At 35.9% G+C, this 21,741-nt stretch overlaps 1 protein-coding gene across 1 annotated transcript in view; it reads left to right on the top strand.

Moving 5' to 3' along the window:
* The window catches only part of LEPR (leptin receptor), an 84,658-nt gene that overhangs the window by 5,605 nt on the left and 57,312 nt on the right, over window positions 1–21,741 (top strand). Inside the window, exons 2-3 of the mRNA XM_051996847.1 lie at window positions 20,070–20,187; window positions 20,639–20,968. Of these exons, the coding sequence (XP_051852807.1) occupies window positions 20,070–20,187; window positions 20,639–20,968 (448 nt within the window). The remainder of the gene's footprint in view (window positions 1–20,069; window positions 20,188–20,638; window positions 20,969–21,741) is intronic.

The following is a 21,741-nucleotide window of genomic DNA, read 5'->3' as shown; positions in this document are numbered from 1 at the left end:
CTGAACCACAATTATATTTTAGCTCGATAAAGGAAGAGACAAGGCTATCTGAAATGTTGTATCTTGTCTGACAGTCATTAAAGCAATATTAATGGGAAAAAGTCAAGAAGAGTAACCAAAAAATATTCTAGAGGAGTGAATTAGTGGGGGCAGGGAGAGGAGTTAATAGGATTATAGGTTTGAAACCGGAGATAGGCCTTAGAGATTAATGGATCTGATTTTATTTTATTTTTTTTACAGAAAACCAAGAGTCACAGTAGCTAAGGGACTTGCTAAAAATTGAATAGTGATGAAGAGGTTCTAAAACTTGTATCTGGACACTGGTCTCCTTTTCAGAGGACCATTCATTCTCCTGCACTCAATTGTCTCTTTTGAAAATAAGTATTTCTGAGTTGTCACCGAATCAGATTCTCAGAAATAATAGGGAACTTGGATTCTACTTGTGATGTATATAAAATCCAGTGAGTATCCTCCTTAACTTCAGAGTAATATAATTTCATAAGTACAAGATGGGGGAGACATGGTTACATAGCACTTTGTCTCCAAGAGATCTGGGGATTTAGGAGGCTGCAAGATCAACTTAGTTGTGTGATGGCTTTGTGCTATGGGAGCCAGAAAAGTTAATATGATCTTGGACTACATTAAGAGAAGAGTTGCCAGAAATTAGGACCTGAATTCTCTCTCCATGCTCTGCCTGGTCAGACTATATTTAGTGGGTTGGATTCAGTAATTATATCTAGAGTGTTGTATTCAATGACTTGAGAATGTTATATTCAGTGTTCAGAGCCAGTTTGATCAAGAGTAACCAAGATGGTGAATGGTCTCCAGTACATCCCCAAAGGATATTGGTTGGGAATAACTAGGAATATTTCATTAGAAGAAGGATCCAGAGCTGTCTTTATTTATTTGAAGGACTGTCACTTGGAAGAAGTATCAGACATGATCTGTTTGGTCACAGAAAGCCAAACCTGGGACAAAGGATGGAAGTTATAAAAAAGCAAATTGAGATTTGCTATTAGGAAAAACTTCCCAACTACTAGAGTTAAAGAATAGAACGAGTTGCCTTGAAAGGTGGTGAGATCCCATTCTCAGAGATCTATGGGTGAAGGTCTTTTGTACAGCTGGAAATTTTTCAGGCAGAGGTAAGACTCAGCCATTGAACTTCCTTCCAAAGCTGAGATTGTGATTCCCTGACCTTTGGGCACTGGGCTTCCAATCTTCATCCTTTCTTCTTATTTTATAGGGTTTTATCCTGCTTTTTGCCATGCCATCTTTTCCTTTAGATTTAGAGCTAGAAAATTCCCAAGTATCCAGTGAGAGAAAATTTTTGAATTTTTTCTTGTTGCCATATTTATCAGTCTGCATTAATGCTATTATAATAGGTTTTTAAAATGTGAACTCATGTTTAGGAACAGCTGTTACCAAATATCTTTTTTTATTTTTTTGGTGGAGTCAGGGTGGCAATAGTTGTTCCCAGAATTATATTCTCATTTCATATCAGTTAGCAGCTGCTACTTGGGTGACTAAGCCCAAGGAAACCAAGAATCTTTAAAATGCACTAATTGAGCAATTAGATTCTATGAGCAATAGGAGGAATTTCTGGACTGTATTGGCCAGTTTTTAGCAAATGAAATGGGCAATAAAAGAAGGAATCATCTCCCTTCAGTTGTTAGCATGCTAACTGAATTAGTCCAGCCCAGGAAATAATTCATAGACTTAAAATGAATGAGAAGTAGCAGAAATCACCCTGCCTAGCTAGGACTAGGGAAATAAAGTCTGAGGAGGGCAAGGGCCTGAGGTCACACAAGTAGCAAGCTTCAGAGAATAAATTGAGCTCAAGACCTGATGCCTAAGGCAGAACTCTTCGCTTAAAAATACAATTCTATTCCATTTCATTCCCCATTAGAGCGCTATAACCACGATAATTGTTGTTTCCATTTTACAGACTCCATTGGAAACTCCATTGGAGAGAACTGAAGGTCACACAGAAAGTATGTGCCAAAGTTGGGATTCAAATAAACTGGTTCTAAATCCATGATCTTTGCATTTCCCCTCAACCTCCACCTCTTCTCAAACACCTTCTCATTCAGATAAAGTCATCTGAATTCTGAAATGGGCACCTTAAACCTCAGGGCTGAGTAGTGATAAAATTACACTTCCCTTAAAGGATTATTGTGAGGATCAACTGTGATAATATTTGTAAAGTGTTTAGCACAGTGGCTGCCAATTAGTAGGTGTTGAACAAAGACTCATTTCCTGCCTTCCATTACTCAAGAGAGATGAGGCCATTTGGTTTACATACTCACCCAGGTGAAGAAGTGAAGATGAATTATACTAGAAAGGACAGACCCTCCAAAGATATGTTCTGCTGAACTCCTAGCCTTTGAAATCGTACAGTGAAAATGGCCAAGTCCATAAAATTAGCATTTAGAATGAAAGGTGGCCAGACAAAATATTTGTTCTGTTTCTTGTTGATGGAAGAGAAAAAAGATTTTGCTTTAGTGGAATGAAAAACAAAGCTCAAAGACAGACAGGGCCCGTTGGGACCCCTCTTTACAGTCACGGAATCATCAGGCTGTTCTACATGGATTCCTTTGTCAATCAGTTTTCCCAGGACATGGGAATGCTTGGAATTAGTGGAACCACTTGCCCCTGTCTCAACCAGTTAGTTCTTCCATCACTTTCTCCAGACACTTATAAATTTAGAGTTTGAAGGGACCTGGAAGGAATCTAACTTATACAGATAACAAAACTTGGCCAGGTCTTCTAACTCAAAGCAAGTAGTCTTGCCTCATACTATCTGCTTGTCTATAGATAGCAAAATGACATTATTTATTTCCACATAGTGTGTGGTACACATGTTTCACTGAAATCCTACTCTAGGGCAATGGATAGAGTGCTGGGCTTGGAATCAGGAAGAACCAAGTTAAAATCTGTCCTCAAATAAATAATAACTATGTGACCCTAAGCAAGTCATTCAACTTCTGTGTATCTCAATTTCCTCATTTGTAAAAGGGGGACAGTAATAGTACCTACTTCCCAGGATTGCTATCAAAATAAATTAGATAGTAATTGTAAAAAGCTGTTTGTGCACATAGTAGGTGAATGCCTATTTCATTTTCTTTCTTTCCCTCTGCTGATTCCTCAAAGTATGGAGCAGATCTTGGACTCCAGATAGTTATGCCAGCAGAGCTAAGGCATGGGTAGATAGATCTAAGCTACAAAGGCTTTGAAGACAAACACAGTCACCTGTGGCCTTCTCTTGTTTGAGCAGTTTAACCTAGATCCATTTGGAGAGCCCCAGTGCCAGGTTGGTTGTATGGTGATGGATTTCCCCCCAACCCCAGCTCCTCTTAGGGATCATCTGCTGAGTCCCAAGGTTATGTTACATCCTTTTACTCTCTATATATTCCAGCCAAAGTGACTGCTTTCTGCCCCTTCTACATCCCTTTCCACCTCTGGTACTGATGTCTTTGTGTGCATTTTCCCCAAGGCCTAGAATACTCCCCCACTTCTGGCTTTTCTGTCTCCATTTAATGTTCAAGTCAACTGTTGACTCCTAGGCAAGGTCTATTCTGTTCTTCCTATAAGATTCTGGAAGGCTGGAGCTCTTTCATTTTTGTCCTGTACCTCCAATACTTTGCACACTGTTTAAAACATCCTAGACACTTATTAAACACCTATTGATTGATTGATGGATCTGTCATCTAATCAATATGGAACTTCATTGTAGATCACCAATTATTCTTGTCTGCCCATTCAATGCAATAATAGCCCATGTCTGCCTTTAATTTGCCATATGGATTCCAGCCAACATGGTGGGGATCTCTCCCCAGTTTTCTTGCATGTGTGTGTATATTTATATCCACACATGCATACATGTGTACACACACATATGTATATATGTCTCTGTGTGTGTTTATGTGCCAGTGATGCACACTGGTTGCCCATTGGTTATCTACCTGCTACCGCAGGTCCAATTTTTTCTGATTGTCTATTTTATCCTTTACATCAAAAGTATCAAAATAATTTCCTGGTGGCTTCTTGTGGACCCCTTGAATGTGGCCTGAATCATATTAAAATGTAACTGGGAAATATTTACCAAAATACATATAAATACAATAAAACACAGATAATGTTAATATGTTTTCTAAGTAAGTTTGTACCTACAGGGATTCTCATGTATTGTGTAATACAACCCCCCCATCTCACCCCCTGTTTCTAGTTGATTTTGACACCACTACTTTACATCCCAATATATTGCAGCTCCTTCTCATCCATCACACATCTCTGCATTCCCCTTTGGTGATACTTTATACTTTATCAACTTTATTCTTTAGAGACTGCGGCTTGTACACTGGAAAAAATATTGGTGCCATTCTATCTCTCCTTAGGGAAGAAATTTGGGGTCATTAAAAAAACCTTATTAATTCAAAGGCAATACAACCTAACTTTCACTTCCTATTCAATTTGATTGATATTCTCATACTACTACATTTTTCTAAGATATATTCATTGTTAGAGAAGGTCAATATGTTGCACATGTTACACATGTATCTAGACCATAGCCATATATCATCCACTTGGTTTTTCTTGTGTGAATGGCAAGGACAGACTTTTATGAGATGTTATGAATCTTATTCTGAAGGAAGGCTTTACAATGTTCTAGGGCTTAATGTTATCTACAGACAATAATATCTGGAAGACCTTGCCATTTTCTCCTCAGTGACAGTATTGAACAGTCTGGGGCAACACCATTTTAAATAGAAGCTCATTTATACATTCTTGTGGAAAAGAATCATAGAAGATTTTGATTGGGACAATCTCATCAACAGTAAGAAGGAATCAAAGGTAAAATAAAAATAAAGAAAACTTTGTAAGAGACCCTACTACACAAAATTATACCAATAGCATTTAAGAATGCATCTGGAAAGACAACAGACATGAAAAATAAAAAAAATATCTGAAAAAAATTTCATATCAAACTTTCAGAACCATTAAAGACAATGAAATAAACATAGAGAGACCCACCATAGTCCCAAATCTGCTTAGAGAAGAGGCAGGAACAAAGCTAAAAGAAGCAGCTGAACTGGAGAAATTGTACACGGAAGACCCATTGAGGAAACAATTCTCAGGGTATCTGAAGAAGGGGCAGATACCAAAGGTGTAAATAAATCTCAGACCTTAGTGACACCAAAACAAGAGGTGACTAAGAGAATGAAAGTAAATAACTGATTTGTGTAAGTACATTTCCATTTATGTAAGACTTTAAAATTTTAAATATTGCATTTTTCTCAATTACATGTAAAAACAATTTTTAACATTTGTTTTTTTAATTAAGTTCTGAATTCTCTCCCTTCATTCTTTCCTCCTCTTCACTTTCCCATTGACGAAACATGAAATTTTGTGTTGGTAATACATGTGCAGTCATGCAAAACATATTACCATATTAGTCATGTTATGAAAGAAAATCAAACAAAAAAACCCCCAGAAAATTTTTAAAAAGTATGCTTGGACCTGCATTCAGATTCTATCAGTCCATTCTCATGAGACAGCAAGCATTGTTTTCAACATAAATTCTGCATTGTCTTGAATCACTGTATTGCTGATAACAACCAAGTCATTCACAGTTTATCAGCATAAAATATTGTTGTTGCTGTATACAATGCTCTTTCAGTTCTATTCACTTTACTATACATCAGTTCATGTAAGTCCAGATTTTTCTGAGAGCATCCTGCCCTTCATTTCTTATAGTACAATAGCATTCCCTCACAATCACATGCAACAATTTGCTCAGTTATTCCTCACTTGATGGATTTCTTCTCTCTGTTACCACAAAAAGAGCTTCTATAAATATTTTCATATGTATAAGTCCTTTTCTTTCTTTCTTTTTTTTTTTTTTTTGCTCTTTTTGGGATATATACCTAGTAATACCTAGTAGTGGTATTGCTGGGTCAAAGAGTATGAATCGTTTGTGAGTCCTGTGGGGATAATTCCAAATTGCTCTCCAGAATGATTGGATCAGTTTGCAACTCCACCAATTGTGTATAAATATCTTAAATTTTCCACACCCCATCCAATATTTCTTATTTTCCTTTTCTGTCTTATTAGTCAATCTGATATATATGGAGTGGTCACAGTCTTTTTTTAAATTGGCATTTTTCTAATTAATAGTGATTTAAAGTACTTTCTCATATGACTCTGACTAGTTTTGATTACTTTGTTTCAAAACTGTCTGTTCATATCCTTTTTTATTAAGTGGGGAATGGCTCTTATTTGTAAAATGTTAACTCAGTTCTCTATCTGATGATAAATAAAACCTTTAGCAAAGAAACTTGCTGTAAAATTTTTTAGTTATTTTATAAATGTATCCCCTTTCCCCCTCTGTTTATTTTACTCTGTCTCTATCTCTGTCTCTCTCTCTCCCACCCTTCCCTTTCACCCTGTTTATCCCCCAAAGTATTTTGTTTCTGATTACTACCTCCTCCAATATGCCCTGTCTTCTATCAGGATCCTCAGCCCCTTTCTCTCTTTATCCTCTTCTCCTACTTTCCTATAGGGTAAGATAGAATTTTATATTTAACTGAGTGTACATGTTATTCCCTCACTGAGTCAAATCTGATGAGAAAAAGGTTCATATGCTTCTCCCACTCCCCATCATCTCCCTCATCTTCCCCTCTTCTGTAAAAAGTCTTTCATGCCTCTTTTGATAATTTACCCATTCTACCTCTCACCTTTTCCTTCTCCTAGTGGATTCCTCTTTCTCATCCCTTAATTTCATTTTTGTACTAATCATCTCATAATATTCAAGTCATACCCATGCCCTCTGTCTAATTATACTCCTAAGTATCCTAATAATGTCTGTAAGCTTTGGGTTCTTTCAGGGAGGTATGATCTAAGGAGAAATGTGTTTACTACTTTCCTGTCCTGTGCTCTGGTCTGTGAATTAAGCACAGGAACTCTCTTCTGCTTTGGATTTATGACCAGTATTCCTACTGCTCTCTTGGGGCTTCAAAGTCTGGTGTGCTCATGTTCCTCCTCATCCTGCAACTGTGACTTAGGGCTATGACTTGGATCTGAATATGGATAATACGTTAGAACCCTGCCCACAGTGACAGCAAAAGAACCCTTGTAACCTTCTGACAAGTTGTCTGACCCCCTCACAATCTATGGGCTAAGAGATCGAGAAGCAGGCCCTGTTGCTACTGATTCAGTCCCATTTAAGACTTCCTCCTGGTCTGATGGAGTGCTAGCTAGTTAGCAGGAGCATTGCTGCCTGTGTTAGAGCAGCCTGTGATCCACACTCATCCTGGTGAAAGAGACCTTTCTCTCTAACCTTCTAAGTTGTCTTGGGCTGGGAAACTATTTCCCACTTTCTTTTTATGGATTCTGTGGCTCCAGAATTTGATTTAAGGCATTTTAAAAAGTTGTTTGAAGGGGGATTCCAGAGAGTTCAGACTAGTCGCTGCCCTTTCTCCTACATCTTAGGTCGATATACCTTGAGATCCTTTTGGAGGATCTACACTGCCAAAACAATATATAATAAAATTAAGCTTTTTAATTTCTACTCCAATAAATATTGATAAGGAGAACTTACTATATGATGATAAATATTTAACAATCAGCTCTTCAAAAAAACCATACTCAGCACATTTTTTACTTTAGTCTAGACTAACATTTTCTTCCTCACGTTCTTTAGTTCAGACAATCAACAAAACTCCAATTTGTATTCTGAAGTGTAAATTCTTACACTGCAAATTTTCACAATTAGCTTTTGCAAGTTTCTATCAATTGGTGCCAGTAAAATCCTGAATATAAGGACAATAACATTAGTCACAATTATATAGAGCCTACTGTGTACCAGGCATGGAGATAAGTATTTCATAACAATTATCTCATTTGATTTTCACAATAATCTTGGGAGATAAGTGCTATTATTATTACCATTTTACAGATAAGGAAACTGAGGAAGGTCACACAACTGGTAATTGGTTGAGATTGAACTTGAACTCAGGTCTTCCTGACTACAGGGCCAGTATTTTCTCTGCTTCTCTACTCCGATGCCTTAATCATTTTTAATCCTCAATTATTTTACAGAACATAAATGCATCCTGACATTAAAAAAGTTGACAATTGCTGTTCTAATCAACCTTATCTACAGAAGAGTTAGTAGCTAGTGAGTATCATCTTACAAGGTGGCATTTATCAGATTTTCCCTAGCCTTCCCAGGGACAAATTAGGATGTTGGTGCAGAGGGCATCAAAAATTTCTTTTTTTCTTGAAAGATCCCTATGCATCCATAATTTTTATTTTTAATGATTTTTATTTATGATTTGATTTAGCCTCAAACTGATTTTATTTAGCCTCAAACTAATTTTTCCCAGGAGTCAAGTCTGTACTGTTATGCAGTTTGGGCCCTTGGTAGGGTTGAGGTTTGACTAAGATGTCCTTTCGAAGACTCAGTTCTCAGCTGCTGGGATTCTGTGATCTTTGTACATGCTATTCTATATCCTGTCCGAACCTGGTTTTCTGATACTGTTTGCTTTTGAGATCCTGTTCAGGCTTTAGCTGTAGGTAGACAAATGTTTGTTCGATACTGAAATGAAATTTTAATGTCTCAGGAAAGCTTAGTTATTTACCACTGATCTTTAGGGAGAGATGACCTCAGAGGAGAAATTCATATTCCAATAACAATAATAAGAATTGATAACCTTCTGGAGTTTCCAGCATAAATTAGTATTTATGCCTCCCCCAAAAAGAAAGTTAAGAAGTGAAGAAATGGGGTTAGAAATGAGTAAGAGATTATGGAGTGTATCTGGATTTCCTTCTAAAGATGCATATGTGCAGTGCAGTGGAAAAAGCTTTGGACCAAGAACCTAGAGACCTCAGTTGTAGTTCCATTTCCATCCTTAACCGTGTGACCTTAACAGGTTGCTAATATTTTCTGGACCTCAGTTTCCTCTTCTGTAAAATGAAGTAGGACTACATCAAGGAAGGATGGATTTATTTTACAGAACTATCTTGTGTGTTTTTTTTTAAATGAGCAAATTCTGCTCTATCTTGAAGCTTGAAGAACATTTCTTGTCATTACTGAAAAGAAGGTAAAAAAGGAAAAGTCTAAACTTGAGAAAGAATATTAACAAGATATTAAAAAGATTAATCAATACTTACAATGAAATGAATGATTTGGGACCAGGTTTTCTGGGAAGAGGAACAGAGTCAACTACTAACTCTTGAAGTTTTGAGGAGACTTTGATGGTGACATTGGTCATAGCCAAAATCTTATAAATAGTAATTTATTTTTGTTTATTATGGCACATGTGCACAAACTGTTTTGAGCAAAAGAGCGTCCACATTTGTACTGATGATCAATGTTTTCATGGATCCCCTTGTCAATAAGGTGTTTTTCATTGAATAGAATCAGTATGGGTCAGCAAGACCCAAACTAGCTGTAATGTTTTCTTAACTCTGGTGCCTCAGGGTTTATGGGAAATATTTAATTGTTTTGTCTTCAAAGAGCTTTTATTTTAATGAAAGTTGCCTTGAGAGGTTGTTCACAATAAATATGGAGGTTAAGCTTGTGGAGTACAAAGACTGCCAAATTTTCCCCAACCTACCAGGTTCAGCTTTGTCCTTGACACATGGTAGTAGCTTAAATATATATTGTTTGATTGATCAATGCATGCTAATCATTACTCTATAAGTTTTATTTTTATGCTCCTTAGCTCCAATGTCTTTATTCTTCAGAGACTCCCCTTCGTCTATAAACATAAATGTGTGGTTGTATGCATACACACATACAGATAAATAGATAGATAAATAGACAGACAGACAGATAGATAGATAGATAATTGGAACTTTAAAAATAATTTGCTTTTAAGTCATTTAAGTTTCTACCTGTACCTTTCCTCATGGGAGTAATTTAACTTATTTTCCCCCATTAGGCTATTAGTTCCTAAAATCATAATTTAAATTATTTTAGAAATGAATGTGTGCATTGCCATCTTGCCAGCATGGTGACCTTTTGGATTTATAGCTGCTATAATGAAAATCAGAGACAGGAAATGAGCTGGGGAGGTGACCAATTGTATGTGAGGGCTGGAGATCTCCCAATAACATTCACAGTGTGAGATTTACTGTTCGATAGTTAATTAACATTGTGAGTATTTCCACTTAGTTAAAAATAGTCACTCTTCTATGAAATCCACTTTGGTTTGTTTTGGCATAAAAGAACTCAGAATACTGTTGATTATATGATTGTTTAAAATTGTAAAAGGTAGGATGAGCAGTGGAATAGATTGGTGGTAGCCAGTAATTGCATGTTACATAGGGGCCTTCTCCGTGGAAGATAAAACTACAATAATAAACTCTGCTTTATATATATACACACATACATACACACACATCACACACATATATATAATTTTCTGAATATAATTCTCTCTTTAAAGCTTTTTTTTTTTCCATTTCAGATTAATTTTCCAGTCCCACATCTTAGAACAAGATGCGTTTTCAAAAATTCTTTGTGGCATTGCTCCAGTGGGGTAAGTTTTTTTTTTTTTTTTTTTTTTTTTGTTCTTAAATCATTATGAAACCCCTCACTATATGAGAGATTTTGTCTCAAGAAATCTAACTGTAAACCTTTTTACATTGATTCAACAGTTATGAATAACATCTCTCCTCAAGTTTCATACATATCAAAAATATCAAACCCAAAAGAGAGGGAAGACATATGTTTAAGAAAAGAGACCATTCCAAGTTATGACTTGCTAAGGATCATGTCTTTTTAAAAATAATAATAATAATATTATGTCATTCTTTTGAATCTAGAAATTTTAGTTTAGGGGATAGATCAATCAGAGAATATATTTAAAATCTTGATTTCATACTTTTAGATAACCCATATGTGTGGGACAATATTTATTTCATCCTTCCCCCTTCCATCCTGTTCTTCATTGAGTCAATATAATGTAAGTTTTCATATGAAACTGGAGGACATCTAATTAACAATTACAGTCTTTTATTTCTTCTCACTCTGATTAGAATGTTATTGAAGTCTCTCTCTCTCTATATATATGAATCTATCCACATTAAGAAAAAAAAATCTCCGAGGAGTACTAGTTTAATGATGTCTTAACTTATGTGTTAATTGGATATGAGCTGGGCAGAGCTGCTCAAAGATCTTAGGTTCACTCTCTCTTCTGTAGTCACTGAAGTCCAGTGAGAGACAAAATTCAAGGTGTCCAGCAGCGGCCCAGGATGCAGTGAGTGACCTGGTCCTTTCTAAATTAAGGCCTTTCCCAGGTCTCAGTTTATCTGAGGCCATGCCCATTCTACATCTGAGGGCTGGGTAAGAGTTGAGTCAAAAGATGGTTCAATTTACCATCACAAAGATATCAATCTGGGAAGAAGAGACTCTCAGAATTTCTGGGCAGAATAGAAAAAAAAATTGCTATTTGTACCCATTCTGAGTCATTAAAAATCTAAACAATTAATTAAAAATAAACCTAAACAATAAACCACTGAGCTTGGGTAGCTACTATTGGCTATTCAATAAATGCAGAGTGATTTGGGTTTTAAGGCAGAGTCAAGTGGCTTCACTTAAAACACAATAAGCTTTTCAAAGCCTGTCTTTTCAGAGCTATATTTCAAGAAATCAAAATGAAAACTGCAGAACTAAAGTGAATTTTCCCAATTTCTTGAAAAAGAAAACCTTAAGAATAAGTAAAAATAAAGAACAAGAAAGAAGAAAAAGAGGAGAATGAGAAGAGGAAAAGAAAGAAAAGGAGGGAGAAGAGAAGAAAAAAGGAGGAGGAGGAAGAGGAGGAACAAAAGGAAGGAGAGGAGGAAGGAAAGGAGAAGAAGAAAGGGGATAAGGAGTTGGAAGAGGAGGAGAATAAGTAGGGGCAGAAGGAGGAAGAGGAGGGAGAGGAGAAGAAGAAGAAAGAAGACAGGAGGAGGAAGAAGAAGAGAAAGAGAAGGAGGAGGAGGAACAAGAGAAGGAAGAGGAAGAGAAGAGGAGGAAGAAGAGAAGGAGAAGGAGGAGGAGGAGGAATTCCCAATTTCTTCTTAAATTGGTACTTTGATTCCCCAAGGGTCAATGACTATTACTCTCAGATAACATGGTAAAAACAGTGAATACAAACATTCTCCTAAGACTTAATTACACTTTTGAACAAACACAGCTTCTGTGGGAGGAGCTCAGTTTAAACTCACCATATTTATAGTGAAACCTGTGTTTCAAAATATGTGTAACCAGATTTACCTAATACCATCTGCTCTGGAAGTCCTTTCCTCTGTCCTTCCTGTAGAACTCTTCCGGCTTGTTGTTCATCCTTTTCAGAAAGGACCAATAATATCACCAGGGTGATATCTTCCCTTGTGCTTGAATTGGATATAAGTGGGTCAGAGCTGCTCAGCATCTTCAGCCTCAATTTCTCTTCCAGAGCCACCAAAGTCCAGTGTCAAGATAAAGGTCAATTTTGGAAGAGAGGTGACAGCTGTTCTGCTTGGTCCCTAAAGGAAGAAGCTGGAGCAATGAGTGAATACTCTGAGAGAACATTGGAAAAATCTAACAATTAGAACTATCTAAAGGATAATTGCCTGGAGAGATGGGAAGTGCCCTGTCATTAGAGATCTTCAACCACAGGCTGGAGGACCACTTGTAGAACATACAGAAGAGTAGCTTTTGTCTAGGGAAGGATTGGCAGACTACCTTCTGAAGTTCCTTCCAGTTCTGATTCTGTGTCTCTTCTTTCTGATTCTCTTTGACTCTCAAACTGTCCTGCTTCATTCAACACTTAGACTTTCATATGATATGGCCTTACATATAATTTCTCTCCAGAAAAAAGCTCCTTTGAAGACTTTCTAAAAAACTACCCTTAGAATTTATGGAGAGACAATGAACATATTTTGTTAATCCTTTCTTTTAGAGAAGTAAATGAAGTGAATTTGTTAAAGAGCTGGCCCTGGATTTTGGCAGAGTGGACTTTGATTCTGTTCTGCCTTTGAATTATATTGGCTATATGACATTGGAAGAGTCACATATCCTTTCCATCATGTCTGATACTTTGTGACCCTAGTTGTATACGCCCACACACACATATATATACATATAAAAACTCAAACACACACACACATACACACATACACACACTCATCTATTCTCTCTCTCTGCCTCTGTCTCTGTCTCTTTTTCTCTCTGTCCCTCTCTGAATCTCTCTCTTCCCTCTTTTCTTTCTCTGTCTTTCTCTGACTCTGAATCTCTCTCTCTCTACACTTCTGTCTCTATTTGACTGTCTCTCCTCTTCTCTCCTCTCTCCCTTTCTCTCTATTTTCTCTCCCTGTCTCTCCAAAGAAATTGGTAGAGGGAGTCCACTGGAAGATCAAAATATCATGAAGGGCCACCTGTAAGAAGATGTTTTAGTTACCTTTTTTTGTCTCCATATTGGAGTATTCTTGGATGAAATATCTGGGCCTGATATCAAATCCTTGGTCAGATGGAATTTTTATTCATTCATTCATTTATTTGTTTGTTTATTTTTATGAAGCTTTTTATTTTCAAAATACATTTTTTTCTCTCCCTTTCCTCTACTCCCTCCCCTAGACAGCAAATAATCCAATACATGTTAAACATGTGCATTTTTTTTTCTTTCTGAGGTAATTGGGGTTAAGTGACTTGCCCAGGGTCACACAGCTAAGACGTGTTAAGTGTGTGAGGTCACATTTGAACTCAGGTCCTCCTGACTTCCATCCACTGTGCCACCTAGCTGCCCCTCTGCAATTCTTCTATATCTATTTCCACAATTCTCTTGCTGCATAAGAAAACTCAGATCAAAAAGGAAAAAAAAAATGAGAACAAAAACAAAATGCAAGCAAACAACAACAAAGTAAAAATATACATTGAATATTTAAAAGGAGAATATCCTGTCTAGTTGGGTTGAGCAAAACTAATTCCATCTGAGGAATAAAACAGCATTTACTAAAGAAAATAAAATGACAATGTTGGACCTTCTTTTCTTTCTGATGAAGTTGATGAAGAAGTCACTGTCCATTGTAGAGTCAATCTCTTTATTGCTTAACTACACTTTTCATCCCAGTTTCTTTGTCAAGGACATGAGGTTAAAGTTCATTCCAACTGACTGCATCTATCTATTAGGGTTGAAAAACTTAATACAGCCAATGAGTCATGTTATATATTCTTTGTTTTGTTAAACAAGAAAAAAAACAAACAAAACTACATGATTACCCTTGAGACAGCGACTGATTTAAAAAAAAAAAAAACAGTTGTTGGGGAAAAAATGAACTTTTCAGAAAGAGAATCATGGTAGGATTTTACTTTTAATAAAAGGCCTAAAATAACTGTTTGTCCATTCAGATTTATATGCTGAATTTGTCATATGCCATTAATTTGCTAATGTGCCTTTAATGAGTTATATTGTTAAGGTTTTTTGTATTAGTCAATTTTTTTCTAATCTCTAATATCTCATATTCATTGAGCTCTTTTTAATTCTGTTTTCTTCCTATGTAGAGATAAAACAGGATGATCCAGAACTAATTATCCAAACAAAGGTTTTTTAAGAAGTGATTTTAAAAATGATTTTTTAAAGACTTTGAAGTATACATCCATATTTTCCCTCTGTGGAGCCACTCATGAAGTGAACAGATTATGTCCTCAGGGAGCCTGGACTTTAATGAGAAAGGTTCCTCTTCTCCTACTCTTGATTAAATCAGAAGTTTGGGCAGAAACAGAAAGGTACTCAGTACCCAGAGCAGCTTAGATCTAGGTCAGCTGTTTATTTTTTCTACACAAAAGAAATGCTTAACACACACACACACACACACACACACACACACACACACACACACACACACAGAGTCTACAAATGGCATTCATTGAACACCAAAGAGGACAAAGTTACTTTTCACTACTATTAAATTCTCTCAAGAAGCCTAGATTGAATACATTAAGACATGATGCAGTTGGGAAGGCTACTGACTAGGTATTTTCCATTTTGGTCCAGTTCTACAGTCTAAACCATTCCCTTCAGGTCTACTTCTCCTTGCAGACCTGGGCAGAAGGTCATCATTTCACTTTGGGAGATGTCTCCTCTGATTCACAAGCTCTCTAAGCCATTAGGCAGCTTCAATTAAAGGAAACAGGCTGATTCCTTGAGTTTCCTAGGCTGATTCCAACTCTGATTATTTCCATTCTGAGATTACTGTTGGGTGTCCATTTGCCATTAGCTGCTTTGTTTGGTTTGACTCCACCTTTAACATCAGCTTCTCTTCCACCCCCAAGAAGCTCATTATCCAGAAACTCCTATAGATTGCTTCAGCTCTGATACTTTCACTTCATTAGCAGCCTCAGTTACCACTCCTCCAAGAAGCCTTCCTTTATGGAATCCCAGAGAGCTCTTCATTTGTCATCTACTGTTCTGGGTTTTGACACTATGGTTACCATCATGCTCTGAAACCCAGTATTCTCTGGTACTTTCCCTCCCTTTTCACCTTACTTTTGTGTATTGTCTTCACCTTTTAGATTGTAAGCTCCCTGAAGGCAAAAACAATCTTTCTTTTTCTTATTTATATTTTCAGCATTCAGCACAAAGTCAGGCACTTAGTAGGTAGTTAACAAGTATTTGTTGTATTAAATTTACTTTGCTTTTACTAGGGAAGGAAATGCAAAATAAAAAAGGCAAGTGGGAATCTCAAGGCCCAAGTTCTATGTAGATTGAATACCTACCATTGTACCTACTTAGGCAATCTCCATATCTTCCATTAAAAGTCTGACAAGATGTTGGAGTTGTGAACTAATCCAACCATTCTGGAGAGCAATTTGGAATTATGTGAAAAAGCTATCAAAACTGCTCATACCATTTGTTCCAGTAGTGTCTCTTCTAGGCCTGTATCCCAAAGAGATCTTAAAGGAGGGAAAGGGACCCACATATGCAAAAATGTTTGTGGCAGTCCTCTTTGTAGTGGCAAGAAACTGAAAACTGAGTGGATGCCCATCAGTTAGAGAATGGCTGAATAAGTTATGGTATATGAATGTTATGGATTATTATTGTTCTATAAGAAATGATTAGGGGGATGATTTTAGAAAGGTCTGGAGAGATTTACATGAATTGATGCTAAGTGAAGTGAGTAGAACCAAGAGAACATTATATACAGCAACAATAAGATTATAAAATGATCGATTCTGATGGATGTGGCTCTTTTCTATAATGAAATGATTCAGAGCAGTTCCAATGATCTTGTGATGAAGAGAGCCATCTGTACCCAGAGAGAGGTCTGTGACTATGAGTATGGACCACAACATAGCAATTTCATTCTTTTTGTCATTTGCTTGCATTTTGTTTTATTTCTCATTTTTAATCCCCAAATGCCAAGTTCTTGACTAAATGGGATTAGTCAAGCGTCTGTAGTATATATGCCCAAGGGGTATCATCCCTCTTATAATCAAAACATATAAATAGAAATCTGTGAAGTGTGTCTAAAGAAGATGAAAAAGAATTGATGGAGAAGTCAGTAGCATCTGATGGAGAAAAGGGGAAGGAGATGATCAAGAAAGGTTTCAGGTAGAAGATGTTTAGACTGAGTTTTAAAGGAAAGTAGAGCTTCTAAGAGGCTGAAATAAGGAAGGAGTTCATCCCTCATATGAAGAACAGCCAGTGAAGTGGTAAAGAGATAGAAGCGAGACTATCATATTTGAGGAAGAGCAAACAAATCAGTATGACTGAATTTTAGTGGGCATGGAAGGGAGTAATGAGTGAGAAAGAAAGAAAAAAAGGCTAAAATGGAAACTGAAGCACTTCAAATGCCAAGGAGAGGAGTTTTTACTATAAGTAATAGCTTTTTGAATATGTGAGGATGTATAAAACATGAGCATAACTGCACTTTCAAAAATCCCCTTTAGCATATATGCAGAAGGTGGTTAGCATGGGAAGAGACTTAAAGCAGAAACTAGTTAAGAGGCCAGTGCAATAGTCTAATCAAAAGGAAGTCATGTCTGACCTAGGGTGATGGAAGTCTGAGTGGAAGAAAATCAACATAGATGAGGATAAGACTTGATAAAATATTGAACGTGTGGGTGAAGAGTAAGGGGTCAATAATACCACTGTAGCTAAAAGGATAGTATTGAATTCAATGTTAAAAGCAAAGTTCTGAAGAGGTGTGAGTTTTGGGTTAGTCAATGATTTCTGTTTTGGATATGTTGAGTTTAAGATGCCTATGAAACAACTAGTTTGACAAACTCTTTAGGCAGCTAGTGATACAATACTAAATTTCCAGGAAGAGAATGGGGATGGCTATAGGATCTGGAAGTCATTTATGGAGAGATGATAACTGAATTCCTGGAGCTGATGAAGGAGGTAAACATAGAGGGAAAAGCGAATTGAATTTAGGAAAGAATGGTAGGGGCATGCCCATAATTAATAGACATCATAAAATTATAATAGGAATGGATAGATAGATAAGAGCAGGACCAGGAGATAATAATGTTATTAAAAAAAAAAAAAACAAGAAAAGGAGAGGGCCATATGAAAGAGGTCAGGCATGATGAACACTGAGAAAAGACAATCAAATTTGGCAGGTAAGAGATCATTGTTATCTTAGGGAAGAGTAATTTCTTTTTATTTTCTTTTTAACTTATGTAATAAAATAAGAATTTCTATATCAATAAAATAAAAAGATGATTTTATATGAAATTGCAAATCTATGCACAACCTGTTATTTCTTTTGAAAATATAACAAAATTTTCACGTAAATTTCTTTTTCTCTTTCCTTCTGTCACTGCCTGCTCTAGAGAAGGCTATTATTAGACCCAAATGGATACACACACACACACACACACACATACACACGCACACACACACACCACAGACATATGTCTATATGTATGTGTATATAAACACACACACACACACACACACACACACACACATATAGCACATAAGTTCTTTTTCTTTTCCCCTAATAATCTTTGGAAATAGGTGAAGCAGTGGTATTGCTAGATCAAAGGGTATAGATAGTTTAATAACTCTTTAGACATAATTCCAGATTGCTCTCCAAAAAGGTTGGATCATTTCACAATTTCATCAAGAATGAATTAATGTCCCAATTTTTCCACATCTTTTCCAACATTCATCACTTTCCCCTTCTATCATTTTAGTCAATCTGGTTGATAAATGTAAAATGATATCTCAAGTTTTTTTTAATCTGCATTTTAAAAAATCAATAATGATTATAAGTTATTTTGATTTCTTCATTGGAAAACTAATGTTCATGTCCTTGGACCATTTATCATTTGGGAGATGACTCATATTATTATATATTTGACAATATTCTTTATATGTTTTAGATGTGAGACCTTTATCTAATAAAAGGTAACCCTCCCCATTCCCGCCAATTTTCTGCTTCCTTCTAATCTTGATTTTATTCATTTTATTTGTTTAAAAAAACATTTTTTATTTAATGTAATTGAAATTATCGGCTTTATACCTAATTTTGCCTTCTATCTCTTGTTTTTCATAAATTGTTCATCTATCCATAATGCTGATCATAACATGTTCCACATTCTTCAAATTTTTTTTGTAAAATCTCTCTATTTAAATCATGTATTCATTTTGCCCTTATCTTGGTACATAGTGTGAGATATTAGTCCACACTCAGTTTCTGCCATATTGTTTTCTAGTTTTCTCAATGATTTTTTTTTTACCTGACAATGAATTCCTATTCCCAAATCTTTGTCTTTACACTTGTCATTTACAAGGTTATTATGTTTATTTGCTGCTGTAAGTTGTATATCTACTCTATTCTATTGATGTCCTTTTCTATTTCTTAGTAATACCAGATAGTTTTGTCTTATAATACAGTTTAATATCTGGTATTGCTAACATACCATTCTTGGTACCCTGCCTTTTTTTCTCCCACATCAGCTAAAGCATAATAAATTCTACTCTGATCCTACATTTTAAATCTATGTATTTCTCATTTTTAAATGTGTTTCTTGTAAAGAAAAATATTGTGGATTTTGATTTTTAATTCATTATGCTGTTTCCATTTTGGGGGTAAGTTAATTCCATTCCCATTCAAAGTTATGATTGCTATTTGTGAATTTTCTTTCATCTTATTTTTACTATATTCCTCTTCAGCCTTTCTTTTTACCCCATCATTCTTACCTTATCTTCTCCCTTTATCCTCTTATAGCTTATTACACCCTCCCCTCTAAAAGTCCCTCCCTTATTTATTTACCTTACCCTCCCAATCTTAATCAACACACCCTAAGAGAGCATTGGTAATTTAGGGGAGAGTAGTTTCAATTGGAGCCAGATTATAAAGGATCAAGAAATGAGTGAGGGAAAACAAAATGGAGATAAGGAGTATAGAGACACTTTTTCGGAGTTTGGCTGAGAAATGGAGAACAAATATAGTATGAAAGAGTATGGAAATGGTGCTGTCTTTTAAGGATGGGAAAGATCCATATATATTTGGAGACAATGGAGAGGAAACCAGTAGATAAAGCTAAAACTTCTTTCTCCAAGTTACTAAAAATATCCGTCTTAATTGTCAATGATTTTTTGATGGAATCATATTTGAGATTTTTCTAGCATGGTAGAAATGTCTCAGGATTTTCTCTCTTTTTGACATATCTTTTGAGAATTCCACACCATGATTGGGCTTCATGGAGTATGTTGGAAAGATCTCCTGTGTTGAATTTATGGGACAATAGCAGACAAAAGTTACATGAGATGAACAGGCATTGATGAGATCATGGATCTACTGGTGAATTTGAGTAGATAGAGTGTTGTAAGATTTTAAAGTTCGAATTAGCTCACAAATGACTCATGTGTTTCAGAAGCCAAATATAAAAGAACTTTAATAATAATAACTCAAAACAGCAAAGAATAGACCTTTTGCAATAGCAAAACCAGCATATAAGGATAATAACTAAACCCAGTACAATTATTAATATAATAATCAGAATAGAAGAAAAAGAGAGAGGAAATATCATCAATTCGGGGGAGCACCAACTCTGATTCACTGTGGCTGGGGCGTCCCGTGTTCAGCCTATGAATCCTGAACTGGGCAAGGTTCCAAAGCAGAGTGTCCTCTTCATGGATGAGACACCAATAAGCCATTTCATTGCAGGGGCTTTTATGGGGTTACAGAAAAAGAAGGCTTTAGGCCAGTGATTTGGGGTATGGATGCGTCAGGAGTTTTGGGCTTTGGTCCATCTTCTTGGCTATTGACCATGGGAATACAGATGTGTTAGCTCATCAGGGAGATAACCATGAGGGGCTGCAAGGTTGTAATTAATAAATGACATACATGGGAGCTTAGCCATTTCTCCCAAGTACTATCCTTGAATTTCAGGAGGGGCTAGTTCCTGCAACATAGATAAGCAGCCAATGCATACATGATACATTCCTTGAGAAATCAACTAAAGGACAGAGTGAACTTATTCAGGAATAAGGAATATTCGTTCATAGAGGTATAGTCTCTTGACTGAAACTTTGGAAAGCTTTAAGAATCATTTTTGAACTTTCTACTGTTATCAAATTTCTACATGTAACAGCCAAATGCTCTCCTGCTTTCTAATTTGCTTTTTTTTTTTTTTTTTTTCCTGTCTTCACAGATTTTGTGCGAATGATAATTGCATATGACATGGCATATCAAATTCCTCCATGGAATTTCATACTCTCCTGTTTGCCATCAAACAACACTGCTGACTTCCAATGGCCTTCAGGAGTCTTCAAGAACAGTTCTGTCTTCAGCAGAGATGATCAAAGGGCTGACAACAACTTTCGTTCACTTGATTCACACCCTTCAGAATTTGCATCAACAGAAAGTTTGCATTGTTGCCTTTGGAGTCAAAGTGATAAAAATTCTTCCAGGTGTGCAAACAGTACAGAAAGGAAGATATCTGTTTCTTCATCAGCATTCTCCCAAGCTCTTCAGCAAAAAGGTAGATTTTTAAAGTTCTAGATAACCCCTTTTTTAAATTTTTAAAAATTTTCACAGTTTTTTGAACATTTTAATGGTTGTTTTTATTTGATAATTTACTATTCAATAAATCTGAATGGGATAGATAAAAAGATGTTCTCTCAATCAACATTTTTTGTATGAATAAAGAACATTACATTTACATTAATAGTTTCAATTGTTGTATTAAGTAAAAGAAAAAAAATGAAGGTCTATTTCCCTCCTTTAGTTCTATTCCTTTATGAAATGAGCTATTTAATTTAATTAAGACCTGAGTAGATTCTTCTTAGAATAGAAAGTTATTTTAAAATTTTGTTTAATATTTGCAGCTCATGTATATATGTTATATATACTGTTTACAAAAATGTTTATTTAATGCAACTCTGTGAAGTAGGTTGTGCAATTTTTTTTTTTTTTTTTTTTGAGGGAACTGAAGCGCAAAGATACGGAAATGACTTGCCTATTCTATTATGAGTAGTAAATGTTTCAGGTATAAATTGGAGGAGAAGGTCACTGAAGTCTTTTCTAATTCTGAAATTCTACTATTCTGTGAGCCCCAGAGCTACAGTTGGAAGAAGTGGGTCCAATTTATACCTGAAAAAGAATAAGGCCTATAGATACATCAACTGAAGAAGCTTTATTGAAAATATTCAAGAAGAGGGAAGCCATCACACATTCTATCCCAATCTATTTTTACATAGTTCTAATTGTTAGGAATTTCATTATCCTCTTCTCTTTTCTGCTCCCTCCCCCCCC

This window comes from Antechinus flavipes, chromosome 4, assembly GCF_016432865.1.
Source record: "Antechinus flavipes isolate AdamAnt ecotype Samford, QLD, Australia chromosome 4, AdamAnt_v2, whole genome shotgun sequence".
Lineage (NCBI taxonomy): Eukaryota > Metazoa > Chordata > Mammalia > Dasyuromorphia > Dasyuridae > Antechinus > Antechinus flavipes.
Note: the sequence above shows the minus strand (reverse complement) of the source record. Positions and strands in the feature narration are given on the sequence as shown.